This window comes from Rutilus rutilus, assembly GCF_951802725.1.
Source record: "Rutilus rutilus genome assembly, chromosome: 14".
NCBI classification, from domain to species: domain Eukaryota; kingdom Metazoa; phylum Chordata; class Actinopteri; order Cypriniformes; family Leuciscidae; genus Rutilus; species Rutilus rutilus.
Window position 1 is genome coordinate 35,232,211 of NC_140219.1, and position 27,685 is coordinate 35,259,895.

Consider the following 27,685-nt stretch of genomic DNA (forward strand, 5'->3'; position numbering starts at 1 on the left):
ATTTTTTTGCAACAGTTTCTTTGAAGAACATGACCGTAAATATGAACACAAGATTGAATGTGACATAAAGAAAATGATTATTGGCAGTCATGTTGCCTCTGTAGCCGGTGTATGCAGGTACATTTCTCATACCCCTTCGTTTGAAGTGTGGTCCCGAAAAATCTTCGTTTCAAGGACTATCTGGCCCTTCACCCCTACCCCTGGCCCTTCACCCCTACCCCTGGCCCTTCACCCTACCCCTGGCCCTTCACCCTACCCCTGGCCCTTCACCCTACCCCTGGCCCTTCACCCCTACCCCTGGCCCTTCACCCCTACCCCTGGCCCTTCACCCCTACCCCTGGCCCTTCACCCTACCCCATACCCCTACCCCTCCCACCAAAAGAGAATTGAGACAACCCTACCCCTTCACGAGAACGCGCAAAACGGAGGGGTAGGGGCAAGGGGTGAATTGGGATTGAGCCTTACACCATTATAAAACAGCCAATATACACACACCTGTAGACACAGGTACGCAGAACTAAAATCCGTTTACATCCCTTAAAATAACACAATCTTTCATATGTTGAGCTGTTTGATACATTCCTCTCTGTATTTCTCTCTTTTGTTGCTGCTTACACATCTAAATAACATAAATCAGTCCTGCTGCGGTTAAATGGTACAGCGAAGGGATAGCGGAGATTAAAAAGAAAAGACTTGTTATTTATGTTCTCTTGTACTGTATTGATCTGTCCACCTAAAACACATATTTGGTGAGAAGGATGATAGTCTAGATGTCATCTAGACTATGAGGATAAAAGAGGAAAGGAGGAGATGCTGGATGACAGGATTTTGTTTGAATAATTAAATTCAAATGTAATATAATGTCTGTGACGTAATTAATCTGGTTAATTTCTTTTCCTTTTTCTTTTTTTTTTGCCAGTAGAAGTTCTGAATGGCCGGTAACTTAAATTGTTGGCCGGTGAGTGAAAAGGTTAAACCGTGACTGTATTACAGGTAGTACGCGTATGTGAAATATAGAGAATTAAATAACACAGAGAGCGTCTGGTTGAGGAAAGGCCATACAGGGAAACTACATCAACAGGTATAAATGTGGCGACTCCACCAACTGAGAGAAAAACAAAGCAAAACTGCAAAGATGAAAGGCTGACGGGGTGTTAATAGCAGGGTCACAGATTCTTCTGCATTACGTGATGGCTTCCCCAGCGGACTGCTTAAATGAGGGGAAATGAGCCTGTGGTTTCTCAGAGTTTCCGGACAGCTTCTGCTCCTCTGCCCGGGCTCGACATCCGTTCATACATGCCCTTCTTCCCTTCAGCTTTTCACGGCTCTCCGTGTGTGGGAAACTCTGGGCCCCTCGCCTCTGATACACGCCAAGGGCTGTGCGCTGGGGCTATTTTAAGAAGCTGTAAATATGGGAACTTCCTCTGTGTTAGGGTATCTCATATCTCAATGGATCGCTTTACACTATTAACAAGCTTCAAGCACAGTGAGCCGACTTACGGACCGGGACGAACCAGCTGCCCTGAATGATATTAAACTGAACTGTTTTAGTTTAGGTATGTAAGGAGGACAGCTGAAGAACAAATGCATTTAGACAAGAGTGAAGTCTAAGATATAAGAAGACGTCAACATGAATCTGTGTTCTTCAGCCTGTGTGTCCTAGTGCCGCTCAACATGACCTAATTGACAGAAACTGACTCTAGGGGTGGGAATCTTTTGGTAACTCACGATTCGATTCAAAACCGATTCGATATGTGCATAGATTTGATTGTAGTTTACTGTTTTGTGTTACTTCTCTTATTTGACTGCGGAAGACAGTTAAGAAAAAATACTTAAATGTGAACCTTGAAATTTATTTATTTTTTCTTTCCATTTTTGTCAACCCAATATTATAAAACAAATGCACTTTAAGCTGACTGCAGTTATTACACACAGTCTGTACCAAAGAAGGCCGGCAATTTTATTTTATTTTTGATATTAAAAATAGGATTAGGAACGAAGCAAATTACAAACAATAGGACAAATACAAAAAAAAAAAAATGTTTTTCTGATACAGTAGCATAGGTTTATTTAGCATGTATACTACCGAAACTGAATAGTCAAATGTAAAAATAAAACACTGTATACTCTTCACTGTATGAATTAAATATAAATTGATTCATATTAAAGATAAAAAAAAGGGATTCAGTCAAAAGCAGTGAGTGTTTTTCTGATTAACATTATTAAGATCAAAGGCAACAGTGTATGAGGCTGCTGTCCCTTTAAGAGTGAATGCACGGATCTAATATACTGTTACACATCTGATTTTCTCCCATTTGTTTTCAGTCGCGTTGGACATAACAGACTCTGTTTACACTGAATACTCCACATAATGTGCTCTTTGACATAACTGTGTGTGTAGTTGTGGAAGAGAACTGAATTGGCGATCGCATGTGAGAGGCTCATCTGTGTGTCCGTCAGCGGGAGCAATGCGCATGCAACACACGCCGTGAGTTTGACGCAGAAGTATAAATTGGGCTTTATTGCATTTATAGTAGTACTGCAAAGTTTAAGAAGTGAAACTCTTAAGAAAATCGATTTTTGACATTTCTGAATCGATGCTGTAACGTCTCAAGGTTGAAGAAGTTCCAGGCAAAAGATCAATATTTATTTAAACTGAAGAATATACGAAACAGTGCGCGTGCACAGACAAAGGAGTGCTCACACAAACATTGACCGACAACTGAAGAGTGAAAAGGGAGAACTTAAATACACAGACAGATGAACACAAGACAGGTGATGCAAATGATGATGACGATGAACAGGTGGGTAATTGAGGGAGTGAGTTCAGGTGTGGAAACAAGGAGGATTCTGGGAACTGTAGTGAAGACAGGACGATGACAGACGGTGAATGTGACATAACTCCCCCCTCCCGCTAGGCGCGACCCGCGCCGTAGATGGCAGAACCTGGGAGGGGGGGTGGGCATCCTGGAGTCAGTGACCGGAGGGAGAACAGGAACAGGACAGACAGGAGACTCCAGGATGGTACCGCCAACCGTGGCGGTGCAGGCTGAACAGGGGACCATGGCGGTGCAGGCTGAGGAGGTGGCCATGGTGAAGCAGGCTGAGGAGGGGGCCATGGCGGAGAGGACCCTTCGGGTGGCCATGGCGGAGAAGACCCTACGGGTGGCCATGGCGGAGAAGACCCTTCGGGTGGCCAGGACGGCATTGGGAACCGTGTCGGTGAGGCCTCCACGGTCCCCCCAGAGGACTTATAGCCCCCCCCAAAAAAAATTTCTTGGGGAAATTATCAGGCTGTGGTTCAAGGCTGGATGAGACGGGGGGCGAAGGCGGCTCTGGGCTGGACAGGACCAGGGGTGAAGAAGTCTCTGAGCTGGGCAGGACCAGCGGCGAAGAGGCCTCTGAGCTGGGCGGGACCAGCGGCGAAGAGGGCTCTGAGCTGGGCGGGACCAGCGGCGAAGAGGGCTCTGAGCTGGGCGGGACCAGCGGCGAAGAGGGCTCTGAGCTGGGTGGGACCAGCGGCGAAGAGGGCTCTGAGCTGGGCGGGACCAGCGCTGAAGAGGGCTCTGAGCTGGGCGGGACCAGCGGCGAAGAGGGCTCTGAGCTGGGCGGGACCAGCGGCGAAGAGGGCTCTGAGCTGGGCGGGACCAGCGCTGAAGAGGGCTCTGAGCTGGGCGGGACCAGCAGTGAAGAGGGCTCTGAGCTGGACGGGACCAGCGGCGAAGAGGGCTCTGAGCTGGGCGGGACCAGCGCTGAAGAGGGCTCTGAGCTGGGCGGGACCAGCGGCGAAGAGGGCTCTGAGCTGGGCGGGACCAGCGGCGAAGAGGGCTCTGAGCTGGGCGGGACCAGCGGCGAAGAGGGCTCTGAGCTGGGTGGGACCAGCGGCGAAGAGGGCTCTGAGCTGGACGGGACCAGCGGCGAAGAGGGCTCTGAGCTGGACGGGACCAGCGGCGAAGGCTCTGGGCTGGACGGAACCAGCGGTGAAGAGGGCTTTGAGCTGTCGCTGTGAGCAGTCTCAGCGGGGCAGTCGCTGTGAGCAGTCTCGGCTGGGTAGTCACTGTGAGCAGTCTCGGCTGGGCAGTCACTGTGAGCAGTATCGACTGGGCAGACCCTTGCTGGCTCTGGCTCGACTAGGCAGACGCTTGCAGGCTCTGGTTCAGCTGGGCAGACACTTGAATGCTCGATATGGTTCTGGATGAGGATGGGTGAGGAAGTGAAGATGACTGGTGGCTGTGGTTCAACTGGGCCGATGAGAGGAGGAAGATCGCTGAAGTCATCAACCTCGGACATAGGCTTGGCGGGCACGACGCTGTCAGTCACAGGCGCAGCGGGCATGACGCTCACAGTCTCAGGGGCGGCGGGCACGACGCATACTGCCTTGGTCTCAGCAGTTCTGGCGTGAAGTGCGGGCTCGGCTGGACTAGCGTGAAGTGCTGACTCAGCTGGACTGGCGTGAAGTGCAGGCTCGGCTGGACTGGCGTGAAGTGCAGGCTCGGCTGGTTCGGGATCGGCTGACTCGGGACTTTCAATAGTAAGGGTGGAACCACAGATCCAAAGGGCTTTATCCATGAAATCAATAAAGGGTAGGTGCCTGTATTCAATCAGCAGAATCTGGGCGAGTGGATCGTCTAAAGCCTAGTTCACACTACATGATTTTAAGCCCGATTTAAGCCCGATTTGCAAATCGTTGAGCTCGCCGACAGGTCGGGGTGTTATCGCGTGCAAATCGCGGGGGATTAGCGGGCGATGAACGCTCGCCAATCTGTTAGTATGAAAGAGCCAACAACACATCAAAGACGCTCACAGACGCCTCGCAGACGCGTCGCCGAGCCCAGAAAAATATCTAGCATGCTAGATATCCAGAGCTGTCGGCCGACTCAACCTCACTGATGTCATGAACTACAGCCAATCAGAGCAAGGCATGGGTTGAGGTAACCGGGTAAATACGCGGTTTTCAAAGACACAATGCTTAATCATAAAACAGATATAACACTACGATGTCCAGCAATCTATTTAAATAGTACATTGATTGGGTTTAAGTGGTCGTTCAGTGAGGCCTATTATATGTTGTTCCGACGAAATTCAGTGTGTATGTAAGTGGTCCAGGTGTTGAATTTTTGCCACGCGTGTCAGAGGCTCTGGGTTCTAATCCGCACTCATATAGTTTTTTTTTTTTTTTTTTTTTCATCAAAACCGATTATGTTTTTCAGTGGTTGTATATCAGGCAGGGACACTTTTTTGTGCTTTTTGTTTTCTAATTGCACCGGAACGAGTCTCTCCACAACGGATTGAAGCGCGTGTCTGAGTGAAGGCTGTGCGCGAGCCAGAAACAAACATAGTATCCGCGCCACTGATCGCAGCGGCAACGAGCACTTTGATCAGTTGATTTTAAAAAACACACATTTTAGCGCTAGATCGCGTCTTATTTAAAAAACGAACGAAATGAATGCTCTGCTAGTTAACTGAAGATGTTTTGTTTATTTGTATTGGTACATTCGTGCCGCGAGATGTTTCAATAGTGGTGGGGAGTGGGGACAATATCGACCTTAGAAAATAGTGGTGGGGACATGTCCCACCCGCAAATTACGCCTATGGTTGGGTGACAAGAGTTGTTGTCAACTCGTGTAGTGCGTTACCTCCTGTTGCGGATCAATCACGTTGTGTTGTGTGGTGTGAACAGCTCAACAACTTGAACACTCCTGATTTCACAGAGAGCAAGTCATGTAGTGTGAACCGCACATCACGACCATCACGAAGAGAGAGAGAGTACACTTCTACTGTGTTTACGCCACGGGAATACTCGGCTTGGCATTTTGAAATATTTATATGTTTATTTGGCCGTTTAGGCTCGCAACCGAAGACAAAGACTATATTCTTGTCCGTGTTGCGCTCGGAGCGCGCGCACAGCATCCTGTCAGTACAATTCAGTTCTCTTTCGCGACTTATCGCGCTTTTAATATTTATTTTCAATATAAATCACATCCTGCTCTTTTCTTTCTCATTCATTCATGTTTTATTATTAATAACTTTAAACAGAATCGTCAACTGAAATCTGCGCGGATTATCAACAATACGACACATTTATAGGACATAAAGGGTCTCTGCGGCTAAAGTGAAAGTACCAGCGGCCAGCGGGTGAAATGTTTCGAAATGTCTCTTTGAACAGTAAAGCACCCGTTTCAATAAAAGGATATATTAAAGTTTATATAGCCTACTTTTACATTTTCGGTGCTGTTCTAAAATGATTTTCGCCATCACCTTAAACAAGCAGCGGCTGCTTGAATCCCAGTGCAGGAGCTGTTAGGTTACCACAGAAACGTAAGCGGTTAGTTGATTGCTGTGGTGACTCGTGACACTCGCGAACAGCACTGAACACGCACGTCTTAATTTTTTTATCGTTCGTTGGTAAAGGGTGAGAGACCTTGCAAGCCACATGATTTTTGCCTAAGAGCCAGGTTCCCAACCACTGGTGTACACACGAACACGAACTGCCGTGAGACTGGGCTGGTCTGACAGGGTGGGGGGCGTGGCATCACGATGGTGGCTCACCATCGTGATGTCGGTCAGCCATCACACAACAAGGAGGATTCTGGGAACTGTAGTGAAGACAGGACGATGACAGACGGTGAATGTGACAGATGCAATTCGGTAGAAGATATAATTGCGATTCATATATGAATCGTTTTTTTTTTCCCCGCACGGCCGCACCCCATTATTAATTATTCAGGTTTGACTCCGTTCTAGTATAAAGCACCCACTTGTTTCACTCAAAATACAATTTATTCCCGATGGATAATTAAAAAAAATCTTGTTAAAGTCCTGTTAAACAGAATTAAAATAAGCTGTGTACTGTGTAAAGTATGTTGACTTTAAAAAGAGTCTTGTTTAAACGCAATAATCTTCATTAAGAATAAAATATGATAGTACTTTTTGTACTGTATGAACATTGTAAAAAGTGTTTTCCTTTATTCTTTACTGAATAAAGAGGTCACCGAACTCGTTAACTGTTGTTTTAAATAAATAAATAAATAAATAAATAAATAGGCCTTCTGACTCTGTCTGTATGCCTATGACAAATATCACAAATCCACTGTCTCACTCCCACTGGATGTCAACAGCTTACGTCCCTGTGCATTTGCAATACGGTCTACTTAACTTTGTTAATCATCATGCTTCAAATCAACAGCACTTCTATTCCCTTTGTCCCCGCAAATCGCTGTCAGTGTGAACGTCCCCTTTCACAGGTACTTTCCTGTCTGGAACTGAAAAGAAAATTTATGATTTTTTTTTTCTGAATGGGTGGAGTTAGATCTCTGTAAGGTCAGAAGTGCATGAGTTAGCCTCATAGCATAATTGCCTAAGTCATATTTCAATTTCTTTGGAAAACAAGAAAAAAACAAAAAATGACTTAGGCAATTATGCTATGAGGCTAACGATGTGCTGGTTCATCATTCGCATCGATGCTTCCATGAAGAAACTTTAAAATCCAAGGTACCTTTCAATCGCACAAAAGATTCTTTATAGTGGTTCTTTAGATTTTTATAATGCTAAGAAAAAAAAATGTCCTTTTAAGATCTGATCATTGAAAGGTTCTTTGAGGAGCCAAAAATGGTTCTTCTATGCTGTGAAAACCCCCTTTTGGTACCATTATTTTTAAGATTGTAGGGAGGCTCTTCCTTTTAGCTATTTCATTTATATATATATATATATATGCGGTCGACATGACATGGCCTTTTTTTGGTCCAATGTGTCAAAGTTAAAGGATAATTCCGGTATTTAGCACTTTGAGTCTCTTTTCTGGTTTGTTTTGGATGAACTAGAGTGGTGGACACAGAAATGTTGACGATGGGTCCTGTCTCGACCTTTTGACTCGTTCAGAATCGCCTAAATCGCCTTAGATTAAAAACAAGTAGCGTAGCGAAATACAGTTTCTGTCGTGTTTTATTTGGCATTTTGTAAAATCCCATTGATTTCTGTTGGAGGACTCATTGCTGGTTGATATTACTGCGCTTCAGACTCAAATATCGAGCGGAAGTTTATACACGGTTGTGAGGTATCTGAAAAAATAGTTTCACTATAGCAAATAACACGGACTGAAATCATACATTGCGCTGATATATTTGTTTTTAATCATCAACGAACACCACTAACCACTCGGTGAGTTGCACAGTTTTGAAAACGAACGTTAAGGGTTGTGTTAAGGACATGTTCGTGTGTATGCCCGTAGCCAGCCACTCTGAAGCGGTCAAAGGCAACTCTAAACGAGTCAAAGAGTCGAGACAGGACCCATCGTCAACATTTCTGTGTCCACCACTCTAGTTCATCCAAAGCAAACCAGAAGAGAGACTCAAAGTGCTAAATACCGGAATTATCCTTTAAGCAAATTATAGAAAAATGTCAAAAAACTGTGGTGATATTGTACAGAAAGTGCTGTTTATATGAACACACAGAGCATTCATTCAGCTTCTACAATTTTCAGCCAAACCAGAATAAGCTGATATGGCGTGACTGTCCCAAGCACATTTCACACATTTAGATTTTGAATAAAAAAAATTTTTTGTTTATTCAATCATATATTGACAACCCAGATGTTTACTTGTGAGTCTGCTTGACTAAAAGTTCAGGCATAATATTTGTAAGCCACCCTTAGCTAAAACATTTTGTCCCAAAAATGGATATATCATAAGGTGTGACGCCACATTCCTTTTTTTAAACGGGCAATTGTTTGGAGACCTTTGGGGTGTGGGGGTCCTGCTTCTTTCAGGAGGAAGAACAACACCTCAGAAGGACACTAAAACTTACAATGTGAGTTTTCTCCCTTCATGTTTTCAAAAAAATCTAGTATATCCGGCACTTCAGTTCCCTTTTGCGCTGTCTTTTGGTGATATATGAAATGCAACAATTATTATGCGCCGCAAATGCATTGTTTCCTCTTGTGTGCGCATTTGTGCTGTCTACAACACTGCCTGTTCTTTAACACTCACTGTATGACACTCTCATGACCCCAGATGTGTTAATCCTCACTAAACTATGTGACTGTTTGCTTGGCGATCATACAATCGCTGCTACAAACCAGACCACTACAAAACAGGACCGTTAAAGGATATCTGGCCGAGGTCTCGGGTGATTTATCTGTTTGAAGAACTCAAATATATGTCCTCCCTTAAGGTATACAATAAATCCGTGACCCTTTTAAACAAGTTTTATTTTTCAACAACGTTTTTTGTGCATTTGGCTGGCAGGCCTATGACTCAGTGTGTGAGGGAATGCAGACAAACTAATCATCTGACTTGGAGCCAAGAGCCTTAAACAATCCGTGTTCAAAGTCATTGCTTGGTTTAAACAAAAAAAAGAAAAAAAAAGAAACGTAGGTAAAGCATGCATGTTAGAGCACTGCACCTGTGGCTGCCAAAAGGAAATGTTTCACTTTAAATGGTGTCTAGTTGGAGTTCAAGTAAACAGGATAGTATTTTATAATATGTGTAAGCCAAAGGCTACAAAAAAGCTGCATTAGTCATCAACACTTTAAAGATGTCTTAAAGAAAAGGGTTCAAAATGAACCAACAACATTAGACTAGTTTTGTTTTAAAGTCCCCCTGTGGGGAAAATCCAGCGTTTAATGTTGTTTGTGTGTCTATGTGGTGTTTTTAATATGCTTTAAGACAAACCATGTGTAAATTCATAAGTCGACACCATTGCTGAGTGTGTTCTCCTTAAAACTGCAGTGAACCAAAGACAGTCTCAAACACACGCTTACTACTTTGTAACCAATCAGATCAATGTGTGATCGTCAACCAGTGGATCTCTGAGCTGAGTGAGTGAGTGGAGGCGGGGCTCATTTGCATATTCATAGAACCGTCGAGTTACATTCAAGATATTTTAAGGCATGGAGAAATTTTATTCAAGGATTTTGGTGATCAAAGATGAGTTTTAAGGGATTAAATGATTGCCTACAGGGGGACTTCAATAGTTGCTAATAGCTAATGAAATACAATATTTTGTATTTATTGTTCTTATTACATCTCACAGAAATTAACAGTTTATAATTCAGTCAGTGTGAGATCTCAGCTGCCATCTGCTGGTGCGATCGTGTCATCAAGTGCACACTGTCCTCTACTGTAGTTTCAGAAACATAAAGCAGGACTGCCATCAAGTACTTAATACTAAATCTCTGATCATCTTTCTTAATTTGTCTTGAAAGATTATCACATTTAAAGCAATCTTATATAATGTTAAGTGAAATGGATCAAATGTTTCTCAGTTCCTCATATTCTGCGAAATACTTGTTCCCTCCCTACTGTTCTCATCAAGGTCCTGGGAAAGCCACAACCTTGCCAACTCTGCATATCTCCGAAGCCTCTCTCATCGGGGGAGTGACCCTTCCTGCTCGAGTCTGGAAACCTCTGGAACAGTGTCCGCTCTCATGGTGTTCCCATTAAATTAAATAAATACTAACCAAAACAACATTTTCTGACAGTATTATAAAGGCCGCACCAATAGACCCCGACCAACTGCGACAGACACTTCGTCTGGTTTTGTCGGATCAGTGTGTTTCCCCAGTCGAGTCTGTCGCTGTTGGTCGGCGCATGAGTTTGTCGGGTCGAGGAATGTCTGAGAAGTGTTGCACTGTGATCTGGTGATTGTGGGAATTTGCCTAAAACCGTATTCTTTAAATGAAAGAAGTTTGGTTAAAAAAGATGTAATGTCACAGAGCAATTCTAGGGCAGAAAACTACAATTTCTCTAATGTTTATTTGTTTTAAGGACCATTTTGATTATGTAGATTCATAATAAAGAATTTCATTTTACCAATGAGTAATATTACACAAACCAAAGTGCTGTTGCTCCAATATTCAGACCAACCGTGATAGTGCTTTAATACAACAGTTTATAGTTATAAACACGACGTTAATACAGAATACTAACATTTTAGACAAGTTACGCTGTCTTCACGAGATACCAGAGTTTCCGAGTTGGGCGGGTCGTAAACTTTGAACATAGCGATCGATTTCTGCTGTTACTGCTGTTCTTTATTGGCTTTTCCAACAGCTACATCTCCTTGTCTTGTCTTTAAAGTAGCGCATATTTACATATATAAATAATCATTTGAAGCCTGTGGCCTGTACTTGATCGTCAGCAAGCTGCATATCTAGATAGCGTGGTGATGGTGAATGTTTATATGGTTGTCAACGAATGGTACTCTACTAATTTCTTCAATATATTTAGGTTTCAATAAGATTTGACCAAGAAATGGGGAAGAATAAACCAGGTGTCCTCCATGATTCCTATCCTTTCAGACAACAATGCACTTGAACACGACGAGCTTGTCATCACGACTTAAGCAGCGGGAAAGTAGGAAATGTACGATAGCACATGACGACAGCATTACTATTTACCTCTAATTTGGGTCCAACCACAAAAAGAAAATCAACTGTTTTTGAGCGATTCATTCCTAATTGATTCAGTCAACGAATTGTTTGAGTGAATAATTCAATTACTTACTTAAAAAACATACTTATTAATTACTTAACTAATTAAGTAATTACTTAACATACTACTTAATTACTATTACTGGCATATAATGATGTACCATATCTGGAGCCCTGCTGTATTAACCAATCAGCAGCCATGACAGGAAATATGGGGGTTTTCCGGTTTCTGGTTTTTCTTGGGTTTGAAATGATAAACCAATATCCATCTTATTTTGCAATGCAGATTTTCTTTGAATGTGTGAGACTTCAGACTCATTAGCAATTACAGTTAAGTTACTAGAAAAGGAGAAAAAAAAGTGCAGTAAACTATAAAACTAAGTGTTTAAATTAATTTGCTACACTTTGTGGTTGTAAACCGTAAGTGGAACATGTTCATTGGTTGGTTGTGTGATGAAATGACACCTGTGTATTGTGGGGAAGTGACGTCATACATCCAAACTCACCTTGGTCATAGCAAAAACGGCTCAGAAAAGTGTATTTCTGAGGAAAGCTATAGAAACATTTGTTTCAGATAAGATGGCACTTTGCTTTTATATTTTTATCTAATGACATTTAGACATTTGTAACTGTTCAAAATCAAATACTTAATAATTACTAATATATAGTGAAGAATAAGCGAAACTCACCTTGTGTCCTGCTGCTTTTCCACTCAGCTCTTGTCTCGACTGTCCCTTGTAATGTAAACAGGGCGGAAGATCCGTTATTCCCCATCGAAACAACAAGTTTGTGAATCTAACACAACTAACTCGGTCCGAAAAGTCTCCACTGTACACGGTCTCACTGCGGGCTGCGGTGGAGTCTGGTGCTGTTACTGTGAGGGAAAGCTGAAAACCCCGCCTAAACTCAGTTTGAAATCTAAAAACACCTTACACGTGCTGGTGTGTATCTCTCGCGCGGCGCGCTGTCCAATCGCTGTGCTCGTGAACGCCCCAACGGTCCTGGCTGCCGGCGCGTTCCCGCAACATCGCTTCAGTATCAGGATGGGAATGTGCTGTAAGATTCCGTATGTCAGGTCATTTCTATCCCAATCATGCGGAAAAACAATACAAATTTTGCTTAAACCGGACCTCAAGACGGTTTAAATCTGATAGACAACAATCGTGAATGTATTTATGAGTCGCTTGTTGTTCTCTTCCAGTAAGTTTTGGTATTAAATGTATTTTAAATGCAGGGATTCATGGTTAAGTTTGTATCTCGATTTTTATTCAAATTATATAAGTTGACCTTATTTAAGAAATAAAAATTACAGAGCAATTTATTAAAGAAATGTTGTAGGTCTTTATCTAATATCTATTTTTTACAGTCTATGGTCTTTATACGTCAAATTTCAGGGTTGCCAGGTCTGCCTTACAAATCTAGCCCAGTGGCTAATCTAAAATAGTCCGATATTAGCCTATTATGACCACATCCCAAATCTAAATATGCCATTCCCATACCTAAAGTGCACATTTTACGTTCAATAATATATCAAATGAAAACCGTAGTGATCATAAACACAGCTCAAAGGCTCTCTACAGTGGCCCTACTTAACATCTACCACAGTTTTATCATTGGTGGAATATAAAATATTTCAATACAAGTATTTCAGTCAAATATAATGTATGCTATGCCAACCTTTAACTCGCGGAGGGGAAAATATCAAGTGTCCGAGTTCCGCGGGAAAGCAGAGGACTTGGCAACCCTGGAGACAGTTCCTCAGATGCTATCGAGGGGTTTCGAGGGAACTTCTGCATCATTGTTCAGTCTCCTGAATGACCTGGCCTGGCATGAAATAACGGGCTTGACATTTTCTTCTTTTGTTGATGCTCCTCTGATCATGGAGAGATCGACCTCAAATGTCTCTGAAATGGAAATAAGGCCTTTTCATTCATCAGCATCTCTCCTCTGAGAGCTCGTTTGATCAGATTTCACCTTGATTTCGTTTGCTGTTGTTTGTTTAAGTCAATGCCCTCTGAATACAAATTATATTTCAGAACTTTATTTTGAACTTTTAGAAATGTAGAATTGCATTAGGCTATTAAAGGTAGAATTCCCCACTTTGTTGATCTCTGTTGAGTGTTAAATTGATATATTTTACCATTGGATTTCCTTATCCAAGCATTGATGAAATAAATTATTGTGATCGGTATGCGTAGCATTTGAATAAAATCAAGCATATATGTACCTATATCTGAAAACTGTGAAGTAGTTTATTGTGAAGTAGTGCTACTCTTTTCACTTTGGTAAAAAAAAAAATCCATGTAGCCTACCTGACATCTGCAAAATCACACATTAAATATAAATTTTTGTTTGAAAACTTTGTCCACTTGTTGTCATTAAATCATACTGTGTTATTTAAGGACAAGCTGTATGGAGGTCTAAACTAAATTATGTGACAAAAATAAAAAAAGCTAAATTTACTCGACCATTTAAAAAAAAAAAATCCTTTAATTAACTGGTGTAGCAACAACATTTGATGTCTAATAAAGGAAACGTGAGAAAAACTGATTATTTGTTAGATGTTGTATACAAATACGTGTTTAGTTTATAATTTACGTCATAATATATGGGGATCAGAAAAGCAGGATAAGAAGTGTATCGCCAGAGGGCGCTCTCTAATAGTGTTTGAACATCTTTGGTTTCCTATACCTTTATAAAAGTGTACGCTTGTTTTATTTAATGCACCAGCATTAACAAGCATGCCCTGATAATAAAGATTATTGTTATTTTTTATATTTAACAGCATGTTTCTGAATATATAAAGAAAATAGAACTTAAGACCGTAGAATATACACAAATGCCAGAATATTTCATTTCAAACCCTGGATGGTGTTAACCCTTTAGAACCTGAAGCTAAAATAGGTGTTTTTCACATATTTAGATTTTTTGACTGTATAATTCTAAAACAATGTGCTATCTTAATGTGCAAGGTGTCATCTTTTTCAGAAAAAGATTAGCTTTCAACAGATTACAGTTATTGACCATTATTGTATGTGGTGAGTTTGTAAATAGAATTTAAATAGACAAAAAAAAAAAAAAAAAAAAAAAACGAGAATAAATTTACTGATTTTTATTTAAAAAAAAAAATCATGAATGAAAGAAACTAACACTTTAAAGTTGAAAAATGAACTATAATAGATATATACAAGTCTTTTTTGTGACATTGGGTTGCACAGTTTTCATACACGCACACACACAAACAGTCTGTGCCTTACAAACAGAAGATATATAATCCAACATGCTGTTTCAAAGGCCTAGGCTACATCTTGACCTTTTGTTGAGTAATAAACCTTATTATTATTATGATGTACAATGAGTTTTGTAATGTCCATGTTTTCAAGCTTTTAAAGTCTTTTAAGATCTTGCTCGCTCTGCATGTATTTGAGACTTATTGTATGATATGAAAATGAATCCTCTGTGACGTCAGAGCAGCGGCTCAAGCTCTTTATTATGACACACACACACACACACACACACACACACACACACAGACAGATTAACAGCAGAGCTGGATAAAGATCTCAATGAAAACAACACGTCTGGCATTCACTCATCCTTTAAGGAACAGGCACAAAACATTGTGCGTTAGGTGACCACACATTTTGCGATTTACATGCATGTTTAAGGAATATACATCAACGCAAAGAGATGAATAGTGACTATTCAATCATGCGACTTACATGTAACTGCTCACTTAATAATGTTGGGTTAAAAATAACTCAACGGGTAACCCAACTATGGGGTGTGTAGCACCTTCCCAACTGTGGGTTAATTTAACCCAATGCATTGGGTTAAAAGCCAGTTGGGTTAAAAGTAACCCAACAATTGGGTTATTTATTTTTATTTATGATATTATGACATTTATGACATTATTTCAATAAATAAAATACACTTTGTTTTCAAATACAGATTGTTTATTTGTATAAAACAATAAATATGTCTCAACAAATATATTTTTAAATTACAAACTAAATATTTGGGAGTCTAGAATGTAATGTAAAATACATAATTGTGTACGTAAATTCAATATACACAAGTGTACATACAACATATTTAACCCAACAGTCGGGCTATTACTAGAAATCACCCAACGATTAAAAAAATTACCCAACATTTTTGGAAATTAACCCAACATAGCAATATGAAAAAATACCCCAACGTTTTTTACTGTGTGTGTTGTCTTTCATTTCAGCTCTTTAAAGCAGGATGGATTCTGATTGGCTGTCGGTGTTTTCAACCTTCAGGAAGAAATCATTATGAAAGTGATTCCAACGAAATCGTTTTACTGTGTTGTTATCGTGATAGTTGTGGACTCTGGTACTCTTTTATATGATTTTTCAGAACTATATCTTTATAGTTATCGCTGGTGTGAACGGGCCTTAAGGGTTGGGTTGTTCCTATCACTAACCATATGAGCTACAGTAATTATCAAACAATGTGTGTATGTGTGTGTGTGTGTGTGTGTTTGTTTGTGCTGATGATTTATTCAGAGGTGGGAGGTTCGAGGAGGGCTTCTCTACCCCTTCCCCCAAACTCTGATGGATGACGAGCAGGCCTTCCTTTCTTCACAGTCACAAAAGATCAGTCTGGCAGTGAGGAGAACATATGCCACTGAAGTCAGCAGGATCTGGTAAACAACATCTCACAGCACTCCCTGTATATGACCATATCACAATCACCTGTATATGACCATATCATAATCACCTGTATATGACCATCATATCATAATCACCTGTATATGACCATATCACAATCACCTGTATATGACCATATCACAATCACCTGTATATGACCATATCATAATCACCTGTATATGACCATATCACAATCACCTGTATATGACCATCATATCATAATCACCTGTATATGACCATCATATCATAATCACCTGTATATGACCATATCACAATCACTCCACAGCTTATCACCTTATACAGATAGATAGATAGATAGATAGATAGATAGATAGATAGATAGATAGATAGATAGATAGATAGATAGATAGATAGATAGATAGATAGATAGATAGGTAGGTAGACAGACAGACAGACAGATAGATAGATAGATAGATAGATAGATAGATAGATAGATAGATAGATAGATAGATAGATAGATAGATAGATAGACAGGTAGACAGGTAGATAGATAGATAGATAGATAGATAGATAGATAGATAGATAGATAGATAGATAGATAGATAGATAGATAGATAGATAGATAGACAGGTAGGTATATAGACAGACAGACAGACAGACAGACAGATAGATAGATAGATAGATAGATAGATAGATAGATAGATAGGTAGATACCTGTAGATAGATAGATAGATAGATACACAGATAGACAGACAGACAGACAGACAGACAGGTAGGTAGGTAGATAGATAGATAGATAGATAGATAGATAGACAGACAGACAGACAGACAGACAGACAGACAGACAGACAGACAGACAGACAGACAGACAGACAGACAGATAGATAGATAGATAGATAGATAGATAGATAGATAGATAGATAGATAGATAGATAGATAGACAGGTAGATAGATAGATAGATAGATAGATAGATAGATAGATAGATAGATAGATAGATAGATAGACAGACAGACAGACAGACAGGTAGATAGATAGATAGATAGATAGATAGATAGATAGATAGATAGATAGATAGATAGATAGATAGATAGATAGATAGATAGATAGACAGACAGATAGACAGAGAGGTAGATAGATAGATAGATAGATAGATAGATAGATAGATAGATAGATAGATAGATAGATAGATAGATAGATAGATAGACAGACAGACAGACAGACAGACAGAGATAGATAGATAGATAGATAGATAGATAGATAGATAGATAGATAGATAGATAGATAGATAGATAGATAGATAGATAGATAGATAGATAGATAGATAGATAGATAGATAGATAGATAGATAGATAGATTTTCATTTTAAAAAGTATTTGTCCACTTCACTGGTGCAGTGTAATCTTGTATTCCAGGCTCGTCTCTCTGCCAGTGTTAATGAAAGCCACTGACCGAGGCTTGTGAAACACAGCGAGCGGGACACAAAGGCTGAGGCTCAGAACACCGTGAGCTCGACCCGTCGCCGCAGTCCAACACGCTTCCCGAACGCCTCGCAGCTGCTGCTATTGTGGAGTGTGAAGGGCTTTTCTGAGTCTCACACGTCACACCCCTCCTGCTGTCCGACGGGCCTTCAGCGAGTCCTGCGCCGGGACAATCACACACACTGATCCTCATGCAGCGCACACGCTCCCAGAGCCGGATTCCGACACACACACACGCGCGCGCGCGCGCACACGGGTCGGGTGCCCTGACGGGTCGGCTCAGGGTGAAGAGGGGTGTTCAGATATTTTCCCAGCGATATCTGAAACGTTCACACGGGCTCACACAATGCAGTCAGCTGCGTGTGTTTGTCTAGCAGTGACCCTTGCTTAGCACAGAAGGCGCATCTGTCCCGAGACTGAAACACAGCGACCCCGGGAAGTGTTCATGACACTTTAGTGACTTTGTGTATTGGGTCAGTCTCTAGTTTGCTCTCAATCAGATCTGTGCTGAAATATTTGGTTTACTCCTCATATTAACGGTGGTCCGATCAGTGAACAGCACAAGTAAATGGGGTCCAAAACGGTTTCTGTTGTTTAATATAGTTTCTGTCTTCCAAACATATTTGATTTTCAGTGATGCATTGTGCGTTATTATTGAATTTGTTTATTTGGCTGATACTAATATTTCACTTTTAGGCTATAATTAAGAGTGCGAAATGTATGTTTTAATTCTTCTCAATCAGATCTGTGCTGAAATAATATCTTGTTTACTCCTCATTTTAACTCATCTCAACTTTTATTTATAAAGCACTTTCAAAACCGTTAGAATGGACCAAAGTGCTATCCATAAATAGTAAATAACTCTAAAATACATGGAAACATAAAATAACATCACAATGGGGTCCAAAACGGTTTCTGTTGTTTAATATAGTCTTCCAAACAGAAATATTTGATTTTCAGTGACGCATTGTTCATTATTGTTGAACATTTTCAATTGGCTGATACTAATATTTCACTTTTATAATTACGAAATGATAAAAGTGAATACAAATTATAATACATTTTTTGCTAAATGTCATTGCTTTTACTATCAATTGCTGAAATGTTGTGACGAAAAATAATGAACTGTATGCCATATCACGTGCGTTTATAAAAAAGCATAGCTATCTGTGGTTACATAGCAAATAATTCGCCGTACTTCTATACATTAACTTAACAGTGAATGATTCTTTTACAGTATTTATTAATCTTGGTTAACTATACTAATACATTTTTCAAGTATAAGCTGATGAACAATATATTAGGAATAAATGTGAATTAACAATGACATATTTATAAATTAACATTATTGACAAAAATTGTTGATTGTTAGCGGTGGTGAAAATCCAGCTTTTAATGTTGTTTATGTGTCTATGTGGTGTTTTTAATGTGCTTTAAGACAAACCATGTGTAAATTCATAAGTCGACAGCATTGCTGAGTATTTCCTCCTTAAAACTGCAGTGAACCAAAGACAGTCTCAAACACACGCTTTGAAATCGCTGGTGTTTCTGACGTCACAAACTACCTTGTAACCAATCAGATCAACGTGTGATCGTCAACCAGTGGATCTCTGAGCTGGGCTGCGTTCCAGTCCAAAATTGTCATGCCCTTCACTCACTAACTCGTTCACTCGGATGTACGTCATTGCTTAGGTTGCATGAGCGCCCACTACTGGCGGAACCTTTGCAATCGGCTGATTTGGAATCCACTATGGTGTTGATTTATTGTTTATATTTTTCCCTTACAAAATTGTTTAATGCAGTATTCTATATGTATATAGGTGTGTTTGAGTTGTTTAATTTAATTGTATTTTTTTAATAATTAATATATCATAGAGTTGTTTGTGGTGGGGTAAATTAAAGGGGTACTATACGGTTATCCGGACCACACGTGACCACAACCGCTCTTGGTTAGTCATAACCCCAGTGACGTGTAGGTTTAGGGGAGTACTCATAAAACGAGGCTTTGGAAAGTTTATAAGTACATCAGGAGTTTATTTAAATAACACTTGCCTGATGGCTCATGCTACCGCTAACCCGGACGTCGAGGTCACTTCCGTGATTTGGGAAAAGCCCGTAAAAGTCCTGGCAGAAAGTGATGCATAAGGATGTAGTGTAATGACACCCAGTTCCAGGAATGCACTAATATTTTGTTGGTAGTACCAGTTTATAACAATTATTAGTTAACACTTAGTTGTCAACGCTTTGGAAAAAATAAAATAAATAGCTTTTCCCTTACACTTGTGAGTTATGCAAAGGAGTTTTACGGGCTTTTCCCAAATCACGGAAGTGACCTCGACGCCCGGGTTAGCGGTAGCGCAAGCCATCACAATCGTGTTGCATTGTGGTATATGAAGCTGCCTGAAGTGTACATATGAAGTAGACTCGCTCCCTCGGTCAAAATCGAGGGAACGAGGGTCTGTCCACATAAACTTCCCTCGTCCACTTCCCTTAAGAGGAAAGCACTTCAAAATGGCGGCAGGGATTCCCCCGAGGGGAAGTGCGCAAGTGCGTGTCTAAAAGTGGACTGGAACACAGCCCTGCTGTGAGTGAGTGGAGGCAGGGCTCATTTGCATATTCATAGAACCGCGTATGTTAATGAGTGTCAAGTTACATTCAAGATGTTTTAAGACAAAGACTTTTTTTCAAGGAAATTTTTTTTTTAAATGTCATTTTGGGGGATCAAAGATGAGTTTTAAGGGATAAAATTATTGACTACAGGGGGACTTTACATAATTGTAACAAATTCAACCTTATTTTAAGGCGTTACTACTTTGATTATTACTGCCAAAGTATAATGAATTAGTTATAAAATTTAGTTTCGTTAAAAAATCATCATGTTAATGACAATGTCTTTCTAACACACCAAAAATAACCCTGCTATTTGCTTCAGTTTTATATTCCTTAATTATCGCATCGTGAAGCGTCCATGATTTTGATGAATGATGCTGTATAAATAACTATCACTATAATAACTGTATTCAAGAGGTGACGCTGCAAGAGTTAATGCACTGCACATAAGATTGCATGTATGAAAAAATGTTTATTTGTCAGCAACAAGTATCACAAATATATGAAAAAATATAGCATAAGAAATATATTAATTTAGTCAATAAATAGTCACACATATCAAAACAGCCTGTAAGAGTCGTTCCTGTTAGTAGTGCTTATGGGAGGACTCTCGGCAGACTGACACCAGTACAGACACATGAGGTATTTCTGTTCGTTTACAGGCAAACAAACGAGACGCTGAATCCGAGAAGAAGCGTCTCAAGGCTGAGCCCTCACAGACGTGTCGACTACATTCATCGTTCAAACACAAAAAGAAGAAGTACTCGTTACGATTAGCACCTTCAAGTCCAGTGACTTCTTCCCGTCTCCTCAGAACACTCGCCAAATGAAACAAAAACAGTAACGACATCAACATTAAAAACAATCCCTGAGCAACCTGTGAGACATGGGCTTCTTTCACTGCTAACAATCCTGATGATTATCATGATCAAAGTTGAAGACACACAAACAATTAAAAGAGAGACCACTTGGTTTGAGTCACATCAACATTTAAAAGGTTTTAAGTCCACCGTGTTAAAACACTAAAACGGCCTTGGCTTCGTCTTCAACACGCGCGATAGCGTTCGCAAGACGTTCCTGAGCCGTAATACTGGAGAGATCTCCTCAGGGATCGTATCAATAATCCTCCTCTTGAGCGAGCGTCAGCAGGAGGGCGAGGTAGTGATGGGGCTCTGCAGGAACGAGAGAGGACTGGCCGTGGCGTGGACGGGGAAGTTGAACACGGTGTTGCTCTTCCCGATCACGGGGCTTCCCGCGGCCGAGGAGCAGCTGGAGGACGCCAGCACCTGGGACTCGAACTGCAGGAGCTGGCCCATGAAGCTGAAGTTGGGCGAGATGATGCTGCGCCGCTGCTTGACGAACTCGAAGGCCTCCTCGAGTCGGACGCGGTTGGTGCGCATCAGGTAGGCCAGGCAGATGGTGGCGGAGCGAGAGATCCCCGCCTGGCAGTGGACGAACACGCGGCCGCCTTTATTACGCACCGAATCTGTGGGAAACAAAGAAGAGTTTCGGTCAAACGCCATCAGGACAGACACTGTGAAACACATCCCAGGACTTTTCAAGCTCTACTTTCTGGAGATCGCACTTAGCAAACAATATCTTAAGGATTTTTTAAACTCTAATCACAGATATAAGGCATTTAATCATATATATATATTAAATACAAAGTTTATAATGGCTATTATTGTTCAATAAATAATATCGTATGGGTTTATTAGACGGGCTGCGGTGTTAATTTTGCGTGAAAATATTGTATGTGGTTTTTTTTTCGATAAAATTAAATTTCATATATTTTGTATTTAAATAAAAATCAAGCACTTTTTAAGTACCTCTTCATAAATAGAAATAAAGCGACACTCATTTTTTAAATCGCTGTTTGCAAGGGTTTTTCATAAAGTAAAATTCACGTACTCTTAAACACTAATTTCATATGTACATGTATATATTGTCTTTCAATAATTCAAGCACTTGTTCATAAATATGGCTATTTTTTTTATAAGCCAAGCACTTTAAGTGCTTATTCATGAATATGGCTGTTTTCAAGGGGTTTCCAGGACTTCTAATTCAAGCACTTTAAGCACCTTGTACGAACCCAGCCTTATTGATTCCCAAGCACCCATTAAGGAAACGGGGGAGTTAAAGCGGGCAGGGGTTCGAGTGAGAGGGGAAACACCCCCCCCCTTAGACAGGCCTGAATACACAATGGGGGGTTTCGGCACCCCTGCTAAGCGCACTTATCTGATAGGAGGGCGACAGAGACACTACCTTTTGTTCGGGCTAAACAAAGGATGCAAGGCATTCAGACGGAGCCAGTTGCCCCATGAAAGGATCAGGTCACGGCCTGGTGTTATTTGAAAAGGGGGCTCCTCTTTAAACAGGGTGACGTAAGCCTGTCAGGCCCAGGACGTACAGCTGGTCGATTTGGAGGGAACTTTTGAAAAACTCAATTGGGAATGGGGGTTGGGTCCGCCTGCCTGCCAGAGCTCGTCATGCGGTGACATCTGTTCCTTATTTTGTGACGAAAAATGACACTCACCGATAAATTCGATGGCCTCGTTGAACCAGGAGCTGATGTTGGCTTTGTGGTTGTCCTCAACGGGAATACTCTTGTACTGATAGTGGTCCTCAAAGTGGTTGGGACAGTTGGAAGAGACGTTGATGAGGGCCGTGATTCCCAACATGTCCAGCATGTCTTTTCTGGAGGCGTGATAGGCACTGCCTAAATATAGGAATGGCAAAATTTCCACAGGGCCACCCTGAAAAATCAAACAAGAAAGTTAGTGGACTGGTTCGATCATGATGAGGCGGCGGCACAGGTGCTTATTTAAACACGAGTTAGTAGTGTTTACCTGGTCGTATAGCGGGGTCGTGCAGGAGGAATCTGCGGTGTTGGGACGGCAGCTGGAGCTCAGAGGTAAACTCAAGCCTTGGGGGGGAACGGCCTTCGTACACATTTCAGGAAACTCGGAGGAAAACGTGTCAAATCCACCTATCAATGGCAAACAGAGCTTGTTTGAGTAAAAGTGGGATTTACAAGCTGAAGAAAACAGTTGGTCGCAACTTTAAATAAAAACACATGAATATTACTTGGTTAAACACTCTTAAAAATAAAGGTTTGCTTAATCTATGATTCCATTGAGAACCTTTAAACATCACATGAACAATTTAGTTTATTAAAATGTTCTTCCCACTATGAAAAAAATGGATAGTTCACCCAAAAATTAAAGTTCTGTCATCATCATGTTGATCCAAACCTGTATGACTTTCTTTCTTCTGCTCAACACAAAAGATGAGGGCAATCGTGCAGTTGATGGGCCATTGACTTCCATTGTATGGGGGGGGGGGGGGGGACTATGGAAGTCAATAGTGGCTCACAACAGTTTGGTAACTTACAAACATTCTTCAGGATATCTTCTTTTGTGTTCGGCAGGATGAGTAAACGTTTACAGGTTTGGCACAACTTGAGGGCGAGTAACTTAAATGACAGCTCTTTCATTATTGGGTGAACTGTCCCTTTAAGAACTGTATAATGAAGGTCCTCGTGTGGCACCGGAACACCCCTTGTTTTAAAGAGTGTAGCCTAGCCTGTAATATAGCATTATACTTATAGTAGGCAAAGAAAGAAGAAAATCTCGTACCTTTAAGGAGGAATACACTTGCTCCACATGGATTGCGACAGAGCGCGTTCACAGCGAGCATTAAAGTCCCGTCTTTCTTCACTTCTCCCATCTCCAGACTGCGGTCATCCAGGAACACGACGCTCTGGTATTCCCCGGACAGAAGCCGGCTCCTGGTGTCCTCGTTGGGCACGATGTGCTCGAGCCCCAGACCCCCTCGGGCCCTCCGGCGCACTATAGTGCTGAAGCGCACATTACTGGAGCCCGAGATATGAGACGAGCTGAAGGAGAAGAACGAGCGGCAGTCCAGAACCAGACAGTCCGGGTCATCATCGCCCTCCAGCAGGTCCCGAAGCGAGGCCGAGTCGATGGTGGACACTTCCATGATGACCATAGTAGAGAACAACGATAGCTCTGAATACATACAGCGATAAAATTCGCTCTTTAAAGTCCTTTGATCGAGATTTATAGTCCCTTGAAGTCGTGGTTCTCAAGGGGAAAACTCACAGTTGTTTCTCCGTGTTCTTGTTCTGATTTGAAAGGCGCTGAGCGACGGTTATATATTGCGCTCGCTCCCGTCGACGAGGGGCGTGGCGTCAGAGGCTCCGCCCCTCTTGGCTCGCGGCCCGAGTGAGTTCGCACGTACGTCAGTGCGTTTATCTGATCCTGTCAGAGCCAGTCGACCTCTAACAAACCGAAACACACTGCTAATCCACTCCAGTATCCGAGTTTGAGTGTTAGTAGTTAATATGATGATGATTATTAATGTTGTTTTGTTGTTTTTGTGGGTTTTGAGTGTTAAATAGTTGATCTTCGACCTATTTCTCAGCCAGGCCGATGTTAGTCATTATCAGCATTGGCCAAGGTCGCGGTATTGGCAGATTTAGTAGTTCCCTCTCGTGCCAGTTCCACTTTTTAACTGTTTGTCAATGATTTTGTTTTAAATTGTGTCCCAAATGGCTTTACCTTTTATCGCTATGTCATTTTAAATATATACTACACATATACAGGTTAAAAAAAAAAAAAAAAAAAAAATGAATGCTGCTTTTTAATAACAAATGATTATGAACATGTCGAATATAAGCTATGCTAGTATTCACACTATACCAATATCAATGATGAAAAATGTTTGAGATCATATTGTGTTTCTCTGGTGGAAAGCATGACTAAGTATAATTCTAATCAAACTCATTTTTATCTCGTTATATTTATATAGGCTACTACGCAGGCTATAACTAATATGATCATCTCACCATGTATGAAATTACACTGACAGTTGTCAAAAAGGAAGAAATGTTTAGAATTTTTCCATGATATTATTGTTGTAATTTAACAGTATCAAAAACTTTCCTCTTCAGTTCAGATGAATAACAAGATCATTAGTGAACCTGTCATTGTACTCATAAAAGTTTATACTTTGTTTTTATTGTACAGGAGAACATGGTGTGCAATGCCGCGAGAGCAAAGGGAAACCATAAAAGTTAATCACTGTATAGAAACTTGAGGTCTGGTAAATTTCCATTGAAAAACAAACCAGGCTCAGGTGTATATGGATGAGGTCGTGGTGTGAGAGATCTATATTATTAAGACAATACACATATTTTGGCCTAAAAGTCAAAGATTTAGCCTATTGATAACTTGTTTGCCGCTACTTCCGTTGTCACAGACTCACAAATAAATGTATTTGCCAACCAAGTTGTTTTTTTCTCTGTAATTTGATGGTTTGTATTTCTGGTTTTCCTCACAACAGTGGAATAGAGAGGGAAAATGTTTTATATTTATATGTATTATATTTTATATTATATTTTTTAGTGTGGTGTTTGTTGACTGGAAGCAATTAATTAAGACTTTTTTTCCCATGCAAATCAAATACTTGTATATCACTCCTAAGGTTTTATTTATAAAAAGAATTAATTTGTCACAGCTGTTACTTAATATGAAATCAAACATTACAGTTTACAAAAGGTTATTTATTTATGTATTTATTGGTCTTACATTTATTTCTAATACTTCTAGCAGGGAAAAATGCCCAAAGATGTTTTGTGATCCTTCTAGAAATGTCATTTGATAATATTTTAATGTGACAGGCTCACAAGTTAGTTACATATGTGGGTCATGACGTCAGGATTGCATTTCTGAAACTTGAGTCAGGACTCTTGGAGGTTTCCTCTCCAAATCATTTCTTGGGTTGTCATACAGAAAAAAAGTAGTAAGAAACAAGTTTTACTGTTAAAACACGGATGAGTCAGCATGCAGAGAAAAGTTGAGACTGAAGAAGAACACTGTGAACTGCATGTGTGAGAAAGAATGGCACTTAATAACATGTCCTGTTATATGCATTACTCGGCTACACAATCAATTATTTGTAAAAAATTATATCTAAGGCTGAAAATGATAAAAGTACATTCCAAAAAAATCTGCATTTGTATTTACGACTGGCCACAAAAAGACAAAGCACAAATAAACAAGACAGAATGATGCTGAATTAATCAAAATATAAACGTGAAGCACAAATCTCAAAACCAGGCTAAACATGCAAAAAATGATATAAAACACACATTTCAGTGATTCGTCACATTTGCATGTTCTGTTTGTTAGAAAGGGAAGTGAAAGAGTGTGATGAATGAGGCATTTCCTTGGTGTAGCAAATGTATACAATGTCATCACATTTACGGACAGAGCTGTCTCCGGGCACCATGGGAAAATACTTGCATGTTCGTTTGCTTTAACCATAAGTCGGACATTTTTGCAGATTCTGTATGTCTGGCAGATGAAACTTCTAGAATGTGCCCAGATATGACATAGTGAAACACTACACGATTCAAGGATCTCATCATTCAAAAACCACGGGGTAAATACTGTAAATATATGCACAGGGTCTAAAACTAGCTTTCTGCCACACCTGCCAATGGCTGGTGAAAATTTACCTGCTATAAATCATTTTTACTGGCCATGAAACTGTCAAAAACAGACAGTAATGACAACAAAAATTGTCTCTTCCAATTTCCAATACCACAGCTAAAACTAACTAATATAAATGTAAAACATTATTAAAGACAAGAAGTAAATAAGTAGACGTACAGAAGTAGAAAGTCAGTAATTAAATAAGAACAAATATTCAAATTACAATCAAAAACACAAATAAATACAATATAACAAAGATCAGGGTTTCTGCAGGTATCTTCAAATTAAATTTAATACTTTTGAATGCCTTTTTTTATTACGTTTAATGCCATATACGACCCATTACTAACCAAAGATATATATATATTAGTGCTGTCAATCGATTAAAACAATTAACTCGATTAATCACACATTTTTTTCTGTGATTAATCGCAATTAAAAACACTTACATTTTTATAGGTTTATATGAGTTTATTTATTTTATAATGTAATAATTTCACATTTAATCTACAAATGAATGTAGAGACAACATAAAGGCCAGTCTCACTGATACAAATTTTTACATATGGCTTACATTTTTTTTTACAATCCTCACATAAACCTATAATAAATGTCATATTTACCTGTCTAACAGGCAGGACGTATACAGAAATTGAATAAAGTTATCAAACAGTCTGCACGGCATAAATTATAAATGAAATATAGACTAATCCTTATTAAAGCAACAAAAGTGATTAAGTGAGGAGCATTGAGTAATTCTCTCTGTTTCCTGACAGAAAGCTTTATCGGCTGCTGTCCCTTTAAGAGCAGCCGCTGCTGTATGACACCTCACACACACCTCATTCTCTCACACACTCTTTACATTCATTTAAGACTTTATTCCACTCATTTAAGACTGCTCTTACGTTATGAGGATACTCCACAAAACAGACATTTTGGCATAATTGTGTGTGTTATTGTTCGTTCAAGCGCGAAAGAGAACCGTTTTCTGGCGCGCTGTCTGTGCGCAC

At 40.3% G+C, this 27,685-nt stretch overlaps 1 protein-coding gene across 1 annotated transcript; it reads right to left on the minus strand.

Moving 5' to 3' along the window:
- Positions 1-20,606: 20,606 nt before the first annotated feature.
- Positions 20,607-24,401, minus strand: dusp1 (dual specificity phosphatase 1). The gene is made up of 4 exons (XM_084430466.1): positions 23,793-24,401; positions 23,004-23,143; positions 22,691-22,910; positions 20,607-21,640 (listed from the first exon to the last, which is right to left on the minus strand). Exons 1-4 carry the CDS (start codon positions 24,193-24,195, stop codon positions 21,297-21,299), a joined length of 1,107 nt encoding a protein of 368 aa, XP_084286592.1. The 5' UTR covers positions 24,196-24,401; the 3' UTR covers positions 20,607-21,296.
- Between the last annotated feature and the right edge of the window lie 3,284 nt (positions 24,402-27,685).